This window comes from Megalops cyprinoides, chromosome 5 (genome assembly GCF_013368585.1).
Source record: "Megalops cyprinoides isolate fMegCyp1 chromosome 5, fMegCyp1.pri, whole genome shotgun sequence".
In the NCBI taxonomy this organism is placed as follows: Eukaryota; Metazoa; Chordata; class Actinopteri; order Elopiformes; family Megalopidae; genus Megalops; species Megalops cyprinoides.
The window spans coordinates 32,831,243-32,845,313 of NC_050587.1; the positions used below are offsets into that span (position 1 = coordinate 32,831,243).

Consider the following 14,071-nt stretch of genomic DNA (forward strand, 5'->3'; position numbering starts at 1 on the left):
AGCAAATTGAATTCTCAGCATGTTTTTAGTTCCTAAACTAGAATTCAGTGAAGCTTTCCAGCGGGCCATTTTCAGCTCTAATCAATCAATAGATATAGGAGAAAAAAATACATTTTGTGTACCTGGTTTGTGCTGTAGTGGTTCTGTCATACCCCAATATGCATACAGTTTAATAGCGCCATTAGAGCAAAGGCTACTCTCTGTCTGGCATTTACTCTCTGAATATAAGAAAAAGCAAGGCTGAGGAACAAATAAGAGAATTAACACAACACCAGAGATGGGCGTCCTCTTATCTGGAAGTCAAAATCGCATGCATTAAACGAGCCCAAATGGACAGAAACATGGACGTCCATGCGGGTTTTCTTATTCCGCTCAGGGGGTGGCTTCACCCCGAGGCTGGGAGTTTGGGGGAAGCTGTAAGAGCAGTCTAATACAGTTCTTAATATGGATTTCTGAAATTCCACATGAAGAACAGTTAGCTGCAGGTGGCCAGTCCCATATTGCTTCTCTTTATTCCTCATTCATGAATAATTTACTTTTCCTTCTTTTGTCCTTCTGTGCATGTTTGCGTGTCCTGGAGAATGAAGCGTGTCTTTTAAATGCCAGTAACCATTCATGCTGGTCTGCAATCCCAACGCGCTGAACAAATAAGTTCTGCTTCTCAGCAGCGCGAGGCAGGTCCTCTGTGGGAGCAAAGCACCCTGAGGACGGCATCAATCAGCATGACCCCCAAAAAGACAAACTCCTGCTTTTCACTGAAGTGTAGCATTTTGTTTTCCACCAAAAAGGTGACCCAGAGGCGACATATGGCTTTGTCTTTGTATGTCCAGGGCATACTCTCTTATGTATGACTGGATTAGTGTTGACTTGTCCAGTATTCTCCCTTAATACTGAATTAGAAACCTTTTCCTAAGACATTTTTGATTTCTTCTTAGTGATCTAAGATTAAGTGCCTAAAGATGTTTTATTTAATCCCACCCTGAGTTTGGTGAAACAGATTTGCAACGTTAAAAAACTGAGCTCAGTCCCTGCAAGGAAACATATGCAGCATTTTCCGTATTAACATTCACAAATAACTGTCCTGTGATCTTCAAAAGGCCCAATGAGACACAGTCCCACAAGTTGGGGAATTTTCAGTTATACTGTAAAAGCTGTGGAAAAGTGGGGCTTCATCTTCTCTAAAAAATTGTATACTTTTTATGTACAAGTGCAGCACCTGCCTGTGATTTGGACAATAGAAAATGCCAACTAGAGCCACTTCAAAGAGGACTCTGCTTGGAACAAAGGGGTTGATGCATTCATCCAGATTTCTCCATTGCTTTATTTGCCAGCCCATTCTACACTCCAGTAAATAAAGAGCTACAGACCTGTACTGTGTACTCCTGAAGGGATTCCACGGCCATGCTCCGTCTCTCTCCCCCCACGGAGGCAACAGAGACCCACCTCACAAGGTCACTTCTCTTCCCTGCTCTACCTGAGTACCCCTCTGTTCTTCTACCTCCTACGAAACCGTTTCCCGCACGCAATTTTGATTGTAATGAGAGAATGCTGAGTGATAATCATGGCTGCCACAACAACGGGTGATTGCAATCGCCTTGGTAGCTTGCATAAATGTCACAAAAAAAGCCTGACTTCTCTTCTCTTCTGTCCTGTTCCTTGATGTCCGTGTAGAGTGTTTGGTTTTCCCAACAGCCGGCATACCTTTACATTGGTATGCTGTGCTTTGCCACAGGAAAGTCATACGCATTCAGGTCATTGCCAAAGATATGCCAGGTTATTGGCTAAATGTCAAAATAGAAAAGAAATGGCATCTACTCTGGGGTCCTTTGATTTGTTTTTACTGTGTGTGCTTTTTTTCAGGCAAGGAAATCTTATGTTGTATCTTACAATATTCTAAACTGAAATAATCATGGCATTTTTGTTTTTTTTAATATTATCATTCCAAAGGCACAATGCATAAATTCACTCTAAATCTGGCAGGGCAAAAAACTTCATTCATATTCACTCCTCCAATAAAAATCTGTAAATAATACAGAGTAGAAATCAGTGCCTCAAGGCTGTCTAGATGGAGAAGGATGTGGAAACTAATAATGACTGTTAATGTAATAAAACTAAGAGATACAATTAGACTATTAATAGAAATCCTGAGGAAATGACTGATTACACCTCTTGCTAGAAATCTTCTATTTCAAAACCAAGTGCATTGAAATGTAAAAAAACACTTCCAGAAGAACATTCAGAGTGCATTTAACCTCCAACTGCACAAAAATGCCTCAGAAAGAACATTTAATGGGTAATCATGACAATGTCGTGTCCCCACAGTAATTTCACATGGTAACCATGGTATATCATTTGTTGAACAAACAGATATCTGGGACAACCAAGAGAATGGTAACCCTTGTTTCAGAAACTGAGCTGGCAGCATTTTAAGGTAATATGAAAATGTTTTTAAGACAACATTCTCTGAATGAGAACAGCCTGATACTTTTATTATGGACAAAGTTGTATATTTCTTTTGATAATTTGTCATTTCATTGAACTGACAAAGGTCTGTAAATTCATTCACAAGGCAGTCACTGGCACCATGGGCACAAAAAAGCTGAAACAAATTAAAGCAGTTCTGTTCCAAAGTCCCAGTTTACATTTACGGGTTCACAGGCTTGGCACACTCACATCTCTAGCGGGTGTGAGGCACCCCAATTCAGAGCTCAGTCTGGCAAATTGGCTTGAATTTAAAGCTGTCGCAAAGCTTCAGTACTGTAACACTGGAAAGTATATCCTTAGCTATACACTGTAATTGTCCAAAAATGGCAGTGCTTTTGTTTCCTGCAGCACCCGCCCCCCTGATTTCTAGGCACTAAAAGCCCCCCTATCATCCTCCAGGGGTGAGTGGCAAAGCTGCAATTGTCTCTCCTCTACCAACTGCCAGGATTTTATACACACACACACACACACACACAAGGGCTCTGTGGTCCTTCTTTTTTCATCTGCTGCCTGCTTGTTCACAGGATCAGTGCCTCACCCTTTCGTGCCTGTCCTTACCCCAGTTTCTCAGATCTCGCCTCAGGGCAGAGGAAGTGAGAGGCGATGACACCCCTTTGTCATTTCCCTTTGAAGCAAGAGTCCCCAAGAGCGACCCCCTGACAGCTCTCAAATTCAAATACGATCTCTTTTAATTTTGAAGGGATACCATCCTCAATCTTAATCAATTTTGAATTTAAAGCAAGCTTTCACCTGGGGGGTGGGGGGCTTGCTTTTCCCCTTCAGGTAATGCAAATTAAATGCGTTATACTTCCAGTTCTGTTCCAGTGTTAGTTACAAAACATCATTCATGTATGAATATAACAAAAGTATACCTCTCATATTGAGATAAATGGCCTCTGCAAATAGTTGAACTGTGTTAAATACTTAAAACAAATGAACATTTTGTTCACACATATCAGACATTTCTGAGAGAATTCCTGTAATACTGCATAACCATCACAGAAGGGTAAATGGTTTGCCCACAGAGAGTAGATTCAAGTGTATTGAATGCCCCCACACAAATTAACAGTTCATTCACACATACTTGATAAATATGCCTTGCATGTGGCGAGCTGAGATTTACCCAGAGAGTTCACTGCAGAACCACCATCATTATAAAATGCCGTCATCTGATGCCGGGTAGACATTGATTGGCAATGAAACACAGCAGGATAGAGTAATGGAATAGTACTCCACTTTAGCACTTCAGTTCATATGCCTTACCTGGTACTATTATACGATGAAACAAAATGTCAGGCAAAAGTAATAATGAAAAACATTATCTTACGTTTATAGTTAAAATGTAGGTTTTCACACTCTCAAGCGGCAGATAAATCCACATAGATTTTCCATTTTTATTACTGAACTTCAGTCTTCTTCCAGTGCTTGAGTGAAGCAATGACCAAGCCATAGGGATTAGGGAATATTACACCCATCACATCATGAGAAATTGACCGCCTGAAGCTACCTCCATCAGCAGACACAAATAGTGTCTTACAAGCTTATGGACACCATTACCTCCTTCTGTAGCCTGAGGTTCAGATGGACCACTGGGGACAATGATGTTTCCTATTGCAGTGTCAGCCCTCGTCAGGCTAACAGTAATATAGCCAGTCCAATTTTCCACCTGAGGTTTGATTTACCCTCCAATTTAAAAGTTGTCTAGTGGAATCTCGAACACACAAGCAAAAGGGACACGACTACTGCAATCTGTATTCATCATTGTTAATCATCATCCATCCTGTCACTATTTGGCTAAAACAAACAGGCTTGTTAGACAGCATTTGAAAATCTGAAACACAGAGGGTTTCAGTTTCGCTAAGCCTGGCAAGACAGTGACTGAGCTGTAAAGAGGTCACATGACAATTTTAGCCCAACAACCGCCTCTGACGATTCATGCTCAGTGTGGGTTTGTGCACAGGGCCACTCGTTCAGACAAAATACCTCAAATCAAAAGCCGGTTGAGGGAAGCGGACATCGGAGCGAGGGAACGAGCAGAGCCAATCAGACAAAGAGCCCTAGAAAACAGAATCAGTGTGGGATGTGGCCCGCTCTCTCAGGCGGGGAAGTGCAACTTGTAATCAGAGAGCTGAGCTGATGGGGAGGGGGGCCCTCCCACTCGCAGACCCCCACTCTGGTCTCCACCATAATAGGATTGCCTCTCTGCCGGCCGCCGAGCAGGAACGGTGATTCATAATTATACAGTAATCTCTGGATCTGAAAAGCATTAACCCCATTGGCTCCTGGTGTAAAAAATTGTCTGCTTAAGGCCAGGTATCAGATTTTCAGGGCCGGAAGTCACTGAGTTTTTCTAGCAGGTGCAAATTGTGGTTCTATAAATAAAACTCAAGTAAATAATGTAAATGTTGTTTTTCATTAGAGAAGGCCAAGGAGGTCTTTTGAGAGATGTGACTGTTGAAACTAGGGCAGAATTAAAACCTAAACAAATGTTTGGGACATGGTAAGTGGGGTGCACATATCAACATTGGGTAACGATAATTCTGGGAGGCTGGAAGAGTGCAAACAAGAACTGCCATCCTGACATATCAGTCTCAGCAGAGCACAGTGAATTACGGACATCATTGAAGTGTCTAATGAAAAAATATGACTGAACCAGTGACAATGACCCAAGGTCTTTTTTCCCCCTATAAAGATGCAGACTTAATTTCAGGTCTTGAGAATTACATAGTTAAACCAAATCAGATGAAATGTATGCAACTCATTTTAAACATTTCTACAGAGGTTTAATCAACATCCACAGAATGTTAATTAAACACTGAACACTGATATGTGCAATAGCTTCAGCTGCACACATTCTACTTCTTCACCTTGCTTTCATTAAATATTAACACGCATTATCCCGTGGAACAGATGTTCTGCAGGCGCTGAACATAAAATTGCAAAACACCTTAACAAAACACTATTTTTGGCCTATTGTTGAAAGCATTTGTTTTGATTTTCTCATCTACATCCATTTATTTGGCTAGACTAAAAGAGCTCCCAAGAGGTCCGATGTGCTTAGTATTGTTTTCATGAAATATCTTTTTTCCACATTCAGTCAGCAAGATCTCTTGAGTGAGAATAAAAACATTGTCATGTGAATCACACCAACTGAGAACAGTCACTTACCTCTTTCTGTGGTCTATACAAAATCTGCAGACATGGGGGAAATAGCTTTAACAGGAAGCTAGGAAAACAGTGTACACTTCAAACATTTACTGTTTTGTTTAACTTTTGAGGAATCCACCTGCATCCTAGAGTGAGTTTAACAGAATATCTCCAACATTCTTTGCATCTGGGGAAGCAATCGATCCTCCAAAGGCAGACATGAGAAGCGTGGTTTACCTAGCAGCTCAGAGAAATGAGTTGCTCACTTCCACCTAAACCCCTTTTGATCTCTCACAGGCTATTTTTGCACACATTAATCAAGGGCGTTAGCTTCATTAATAACAGGCTTTTAATTTAAGTTCAACACGACCAAATGGATCTTGTCACCTTATGGGTCAGGGAGCATTGGCCGTCTGTTCAATCAGCTCTACTGAAACTCAACACGGTATAAAGTGAAACTCAACCAACCGACAGCAGCAGAGAGCAGAGAGAAGCAGGGAGGCATGGAGACTGAGGGGTAGAGTAGAGTGACATGAAGAAAGCACAGCCCCTACCTCCTGCAGCTGAACCCGCACTTTGTTGATGGCCTTCAGCCAGCGCACTCTTGAAGGGGAGAAGGGTGGAGGCCCATCATCCAGAAAGCTGAGAGAAGGAACAAAAAGAGGAACACAGAAAACGGTCAGGAGTCTATGCATGTAGTTGGGGTGGAGTGGTGGGTGAGACATGGAGAAATGGAGAAAGACACCAGCAGGAATAAACTGAGGTATCATGAAATTGGAAGACAAACCAGTTTACATTATGGCCTGGCCTTAAGCCTCCTGCCCTAGCAAAACTCAAATTAAATTATGTTGCTGCACCATCACTGCCATGTTTCCACGCCTCCATTCTTGAGAGGCTGCTAAGCACACTTGATACAACACTTACATGGATCTCTTAGGGATGGTTCAGGAGAGTTTCCAGAGTCATTACATTATATTACACTCATTTAGCAGATGCTCTTATCCAGAGCGACTAGCACAAAAGTGTATCCATTCAAGATGAATGAGCAACAGTGTAAGATAAGACTAACAACACTTGCAGACCAGTGAGTGTCAGCATAACACTATTCAAGCCCTACCCTAAGTTAGCCTTATCATGCCAGATCACACACCTTCTCACTGGTCTCTCAGCCTTTTTCTCCTGCAGAGCTGGGGGCTGCACCGGGGAGATCTGGTCAGTTTTGGGGGTGTCTTTCGGGGCTTGCCCTGGTTCCGGGGAGGGCCCCAGCACCTCCTCGTCCCACGCGGCATGTCCGTTGGTGGGACGGTAGCTTCCGGTGCTGTGGTAGGAGTGGAAGGACTCAGGGTCACGGCGCTCCTCCAGCTCGGAGCCGGCCGCGCTGTCCTGGCCCATTTCGCTCAGCTGTGAGCTGGCCTGGCTGAGGTTCCCAGAGGAGCCGAACCGGCTGCTGTCCACTGGGCTGGGGTGAGAAAGAGACCTGTGTCAAAACCTAGGCACACATATGAGGGGGCCCAACACTATTCACTGTTACACTACTTTGAACTATAGTGGCTTCTCTTCAAAGTTGTTCTGGAGCTGCTCTAATCAAAGGTCTCTAAGGTGTATACCCATTAAATTGAAGTCACCACAATAGTTAATGCTCATAATTTCTTATTAATGTTTTTTGTCATATTGTTATGTCTATGAGATGATTAACTTACAAATGGGTGTCTAAATGCCTACATGGAAAGGAAATTGCAAAACAGTCATTCTATTAGACATCAAAACACATATCAGACCTTACAGGGATGAGAACACAACCTCACAGAAACAATCCTTCAATGGCGGCTCATAATATGCATCATAAAAGATAATGACAGGTATAAATTTCATGCACGTCTCCATACTGATTTACATTTGCCAGGATTGACTTTGTCGGGTCAAGGCCAATTGACTTTTTCCTTCATTTTAATCCCACATACTGTATACTGGTCCATAGAGTGCAATATCTATACATATATAAATCTGTACCTTTTATTCATGTATTGATAACCAGCATACCAAGAACAATTCAGGGACTACAGATGTGCACTCATTTATATAAGGTAATAAATACAGTCTGTCGGCTACTGCAGAGACAAAATCAGAAAACTAGACTTTAATATTTATGATTTTCAAGGGACTGTAAGGTCTCTGTAAGGTAACTTACAGGTAATTGTTCATGTCTATATGGCAGGCATATCAGGACTTGAGGATTCTGAGAGGTTTTTCTCTCTAAGACTAAGCTTATTAGACTCACTACTTGCACAATAATTGCTTAACAGTGACTCCCACATCAACTTTTGGAAGCAGTAATACTCAGTATTCTGAAATAACTGTCCTCTAGAACTATCTTGGAATGAAGAATTGGTCTGACATAACCAATTTCATTCTCCAAAGTAGGCTGCCCTCATAACTGGGCTTGTGACATACAACACAGCACTGCACACGACGTAAAGCTAAACACACACAGGGTAAGAGAAGATAAGGTAAGAGAAGGACACAGAAAAATAATGGGTAGAAGAATAACAAGATTTCAGGAGTAGAGGTGGTAGTAAGGGATACTTGGGGGGTGTGTAGCTGTTTTTTGTCTCAAAAATTACAGAAATGCATTATAAATGGCACTAGTATAACCATTTATTATGCTCCTACTGGCCTTTTTGCACTCAAAAGGTCCTTCTTCGACTCGTTGTCCTGTAGCAGTCCTAAGGTGGGATCTGCAGAAGATAGGGGTTCGGAGGGGGTGTCCTTCCCGTTTATGGACTGGGATATTAACTGATCTGGCTCAGGAGGGGAAATGTGTACCTCAGGCTTAACTGTACTGTCTCCAGGACCTACCGTTTCCTGCTTGGGGACGTCACTGCTTCTCACATTATTATCTAAGCTTTGAGCCTCTTCCTGAACCCTATCATTGGGTTCCTTCACCTCACTGCTATCTTTCCTGCTTTCCTCTAACTCTACCTTGGGTTTTTCAGGCTCCCTTTCAGTGAGGGTGCCTTCAGCTATACTAAGTTTCTCATCTTTACCCTTTGGTTGGGTGGTGATGACTGGAGTTTCTTGTGGCTTAGGTGGCTCTGGGGTCTCTTTCTGCCATGGGAAGCCTAATTTCTTTCCAAACATCGAGGCAACTGTTGATTCTTCCTTAGCAGCACCAGGTGTCTCTTCTTGAAACAGACCAGCAGAAAAGGCTTTGAACCCAGACAGAAGACCTCCCCCATCAGCCTGTGGCATCTGAGGCAGGCCTTTGGGAATGGATGGTGGAGAAGAAAAGAGGGAACCCAAAGATTTTCCAGCATCACCAGATCCTGACATGAAACCCAGTGTGGAGGCAGTCAAGCCAGACATGTCAAACAGTCCCTTTGCAGGAGGAGGTTCTGTACTTGGAGGCTGTTCAACTGATGGAGACACCTTTTGAGCACTTTGCAGTGGTAATCCAGCTTTGTCTATCCCTTTGCCCTCAGACTCCCCTAAAACTATGCCAGGTTTTTCATGTATGACTTCTGCCTCAGAGGGAGTTATTTTCTCCTTCTCAGTAGCTTCAACCGGTTGACTTCCTTCAGTTGAAGTAGTTGTAGTAACAGTGAGCGAAGTGTCAGACTCTACTGTTGATGGCACAGCTTCAGTATCTGAGGACTTTGCAGCAGGTAAAACTTCTCCAGGCATAACTTCAGCCACCACCTTAGGTAAGCCTTCCATCAAAGAGTCTGTTGATGGCTTTGCTGGTGTAGCCTGACTTACATTTTGCACACCATCTGGAGGTGCACTCACTTTGAGAACATTTTGTCCATCTTTAACTCCAGACTGGGGAGTAGGTGCAGAGTGTAGCTGGGTTTCTGCTGGTTTAGGTGCTTCTGGAGCTTTGAACATGCCAAAAAGGTCATTTTTCAAGGAATCCGTTGGCAGGCCACCGGGAAGATTGAAGAAGGAGCTTTTCTGCTGAGGCTGCGAGGGAGTAGGAGAGGGCTTAAAAAATGAAGGTTGAGGAGATGAGAAAAAGCCACCACTGGGTTTGGAGGGGGCACTTTGCCCAGAGAACATCTTGGACATGAAACCAGAGAACACTTCAGCCGAAGAGTCAAGAACAGACTTTTCTGTCTCAGGTGGTTTCTGCAGTCCTCCAATACCAGGAGCTGTGGATTGAGCTGGAGCCTTAGCTTCACCTGGTTTAGGCTGTGGTGCAGCATGGGTAGGCTGCTCTGTTGCTGGAGGTTGCTGAATTGTTGTAGGTTTATCTGTGGCTGGGGGCTGCTCAACTGCTGTAGGCTGAACCTCCTCAGCAGAGGCTTTGGATTTAACTTCCTCAGGGCCTAGCGCTGCTTCTTTGCTATCTATCTCTGCTTTACCACCACCAGAATTTGATTCTTTAAGTTGACAAATGTTATCAAGTTGCTTAGGTGCTTGAGAAAGAACAACTTCCTTACGCAAAACAACTGTATCCCCTTGTTTCTCAGCAGTATCAACACAGGTGCCATCAGATGCACTTGTCTGTGTTACACCCTGGGCAGAAATGTCCTTCCCACTTACTCCATCCTGGGATTTTGCTTCATCAGGTTTCTTCTCACCTGTAATGGACTTGTTAAGAATGTCTGAGTCACCGGTTTTGGGTTTGTTTTCTTCAGGAGCACGTGAAAACAATGAAGGAAGTTTGAAAAGACCATCAGTTTCAGGCGGCTTAGCTGCTGGTCCAGTTTGGTTAGGAGTAGGCTGAGGACTAGGGCCACTGAACATTGAAAATAAACCCATTCCGGGGGTTTCTTTAGGTCCAGCAGCTCCTGAAAGAATGCCTCCCAAAATTGAACCAGTTTGTGAAGAGGCTTGCTGTGGACTGGGCCCACCAAACATGGAAAATAATCCCATGCCTGGAGGCTCTTTGGCTCCAGATGTTCCTCCAGCTGTGGAACCTGTTTGGCTAGGAGCTGACTGGGGACTAGGCCCACCAAACATAGAAAACAAGCCTTTTCCAGGGGTTTCTTTAGGTCCAGAGGATCCAGGCAAAATGCTATCAAGGAATGACCCACTCTGGGCAGTAGATTGCTGAGGACTGGGCCCAGTAAACATTGACAATAAACCTGGGCCTGCTGTTTCTTTGGGTGGAGCTGTTTCTTTAGGTGGAGCTGCTTCTGGCAGACTTGCTGCAGGGGCTGATCCTTCCTGGCTAGCAGGAATTTTGGGACTCAGTTCACTAGACGCAGTTAGCTCATCTTTACCCTGAGATAACTGCTTGGGCAAATTTTCTGTAACAGTAGCTTCGGGAGTTGACACAGTTTGTGGTGGGACAGACTGGGGAGTAGGTCCAGACAACATAGATAACACACCTTTGTCTGGGCTTTCTTTAGGGCCAGATGAACCAGGAAGAATTCCACTAAGAATAGATCCTGTTTGGGAGGGGGGTTGCTGAGGGCTAGGCCCACTGAATATTGAAAATAAACCTTTCCCTGGTGGCTCTTGGGGTGGAACAGTTCCTGTAAGTGGAGCTTTAGGGGTTGATCCAGCTTGAGGTGGAGCCTGCTGTGGAGTAGGCCCCGTAAACATTGAAAATAAACCTTTGCCTGGGGTATCTTTAGATGAGGAAGCTCCGGGAAGAATGCCATCAAGAATGGATCCAGTTTGGGATGGAGCCTGCTGAGGACTAGGGCCACTGAACATTGACAGTAAACCTTTACCTGGAGGTTCCTCTTTCGTGGTTGATGTTCCAGAGAGCATGTCCCCAAGTGAGAAGCCAAACAAGCCACCAGTCTGCTTAGGTGGAGGCTCCTGTTTAGTCTGTCCAGTTGGTGGCATTGTCTGAGATCTACCTGGAGTGGGGCCAACAGTGGAATTAGGAGGAAATATCTGTGATGTGCTTTTCCCTGGCATTTGAGGCTGGCTTGGCTGGGATGCAACACCACTTTCAGGTTGGTTACCATCCCCAAAACCACCCACAGTTTGCTGCTTAAGAAGGCCCTTAGGTCTAGATGACATTCTCTGTTTATCAGTATCAGCTCCACTCACGCCACTGTTCAAGCCTTTCATGCCGGATACTTCCTGCAGTTTCTGTGGAGCTGTTGACTGTGGTGATTTTGCAGGTTGAGATGGAGGGGGCTCTACATTAAAGAAGTCAGAAATTGACCCAAAAAGGTTTGATATCCCTGTGCTGTCCTTATTGGTGTTTGCATTACCAGTGGTAGCAGATGCATTCTTCTCTAGTGGTTTTGTTTGAGGCTCCATGGGTTTGGGGGGTTCTGGTTTAGGTTCTTCCATCCCTACTGCAGACTTGAAAAAGCTTAGGAACCCGCCAGCCTCTTGTTTCTCTGCTGGTTTTTCAGTTTGTTTGTCAGCTGGCTGTTGAGTATCAGACTTACTGGACATATTCAATGAACTTTTATTTAGGGAGTCTTGGATCACTGGTTTACTAGCTGCCCGATTCAGTGGTACTTGGGGTTGTGCTTGTGCAGAGGAGTGCTGTGACAAGGTTGGCTGCCGAGCAAGTTTATTTCTCTGGGTAGGGGGTAATGACTGTTCATCTAGTGCAGGACCCTGGCTAAATACAGATGACAATCCTGTGGTGGGAGGTGTAGGTAAAATGCGCGTGGTTGTGGCTGGCTTTGGAACCTGATGCCCAGGAAGCTGAGACACACTCCCTGACCCTGGAGAATCCTCTTTAATTATTTTTGATTTCAGACTCTGGAAGCCTGAAGATAGAATGTTCTTTGCCTGATCCACTGGTGGTATCTCCTGAGCTTGGGGCTTTGTTTGGTCTCTTTGAATTTGATTTGATGTTGAAGTCTGAGGACCATCCTGAGGAGTTTCTGGAAGCCTTCTGGAAGATGTAGATGGACTTGTTTCCTTTGTTGACTTTGGGGCAGTAGTGCCTTTATTCAGTTCAGAATCTGTGCTTTTACCAACAAAGTCTCCAATGGCTGAGAAGAAGGAAGAGATTCTCTGACCTGGTTGCCTCTGCTGCTGGTCAACAGTATGAGTTCTCCGATGCCACTCATCATCTGGTACATCATCAATATGTTTTATTTTAATCTCTGAAGTCCTACGTGGTCTCTGCTGAGGGTGTAAATGGCCATAAAGGCCTAGAGAACCAGGGTGGGTTGTGGTGGATGAAAGAGAAACAGACACTTTCTGAGAGAGGAGTTCTTTTATTTCTTGATTATTCCAGTAAGGGCCTCTATAATCTCCTCTCTGCATTGACAGATCAACTGCATCCAAATATGGATCTTGGTAATTATAGTTTGTCTGGTAATGTTGCCTTGTGTCCATTTTGACTTTATTTAATTTATACATTGAGAAGTCCAGTGGCTCCTCTCGTTGTGCAAGAATTGAATCTTCAAACATCTGGGAAAAGCGTTCCAAATTCAGGTTCATGATCTGATTCCCTTTCCTAAAGGCTGCCGAGAGGTCAAGTGGAGCGTTAAGGAGCTGAGCATCACCTTGGTCTTGACCAGGATACCAGAGAAGTTCATCCTCATTATAAAGAGGAATTTTGAAACCACACACGGTGACCATCTCATTTTGTAGCCAAGCAATTGGAGTATTATCAGAGGCCTGCCCATATCCCCATGGTTCTCCTTCAGGAGTATATGCATAAACGTACTGCCCAGCTCCATCTGTCAGCAAGGCGTAAATATACTCATCATCAGTGTATACAAAATATCCACAGTCGCCATCCTCGGCTGGCCACCACATTCCTTGCTCCAACAGTGAGAGCCACTGCTGGTACCATTCTGATTCTTCAGCATACATATTATCTTCCAAATCTCCATAGCCCCCGGGAGAGCTACTTAAGTCCGTAGCACCAGTCATCATGTCTGAGAAGTAACCACTTCCTGAACGCTGCTTAACAATTCCTTGCATGTCACTGAAATTATATGGTGTCTTATCAAAGTCCCCATACATACGTTGTCTCCCCTCATAGTAACCCTCATGATATGAGATGTCATGTAGGTTATAGCTAGTGCTTTCATTCAGGGCATGCCAGCTGCTGTATTTTAAATTTCCTTTTTTAGTGCTCAAGTTCAATACACAGTCTTCTTCAATCCACCGATTTTGATTTCCCATACTTCTTACATGGTGCAGATCTTCCAAGTTGTTATAACTATTCCATAATTTCTTTCTGCCATTCTGATATGAGCCATTCCTGAAATCACTGTAACTGTCAGACTGGAAATAACCATTCCCATCCTGGTAAGTCATCATTTGTTCCCATGGCTGTATAGGACTGTAGCGCCGATCAGGGTCCGTTTCAGTCGTACCCCAAGACTGTGGAACTTCCTGTATGGATGCCCCATCAGGTGGTTGTCTATATTCCAGATTTTCCTGATAATAACCCTGTGCTCGATCCACAAAAGTATCAGAAAATTCATTCTCATTGAGCTGCTGCCACAGTACAGAGTCTTGTATCCAGTTCTGTTCATAACCTTCAATACCACTGGCT

The 14,071-nt window shown here is 44.0% G+C and overlaps 1 protein-coding gene across 1 annotated transcript in view; it reads right to left on the reverse strand.

The window, feature by feature from the left end:
- LOC118778443 (protein unc-13 homolog B-like) overlaps positions 1–14,071 on the reverse strand; it is an 88,354-nt gene that overhangs the window by 5,192 nt on the left and 69,091 nt on the right. The window contains exons 10-11 of the mRNA XM_036529973.1: positions 6,782–7,090; positions 6,186–6,273 (exon numbers count right to left, since the gene is read on the reverse strand). Coding sequence (XP_036385866.1) covers positions 6,186–6,273; positions 6,782–7,090 — 397 coding nt within the window. The remainder of the gene's footprint in view (positions 1–6,185; positions 6,274–6,781; positions 7,091–14,071) is intronic.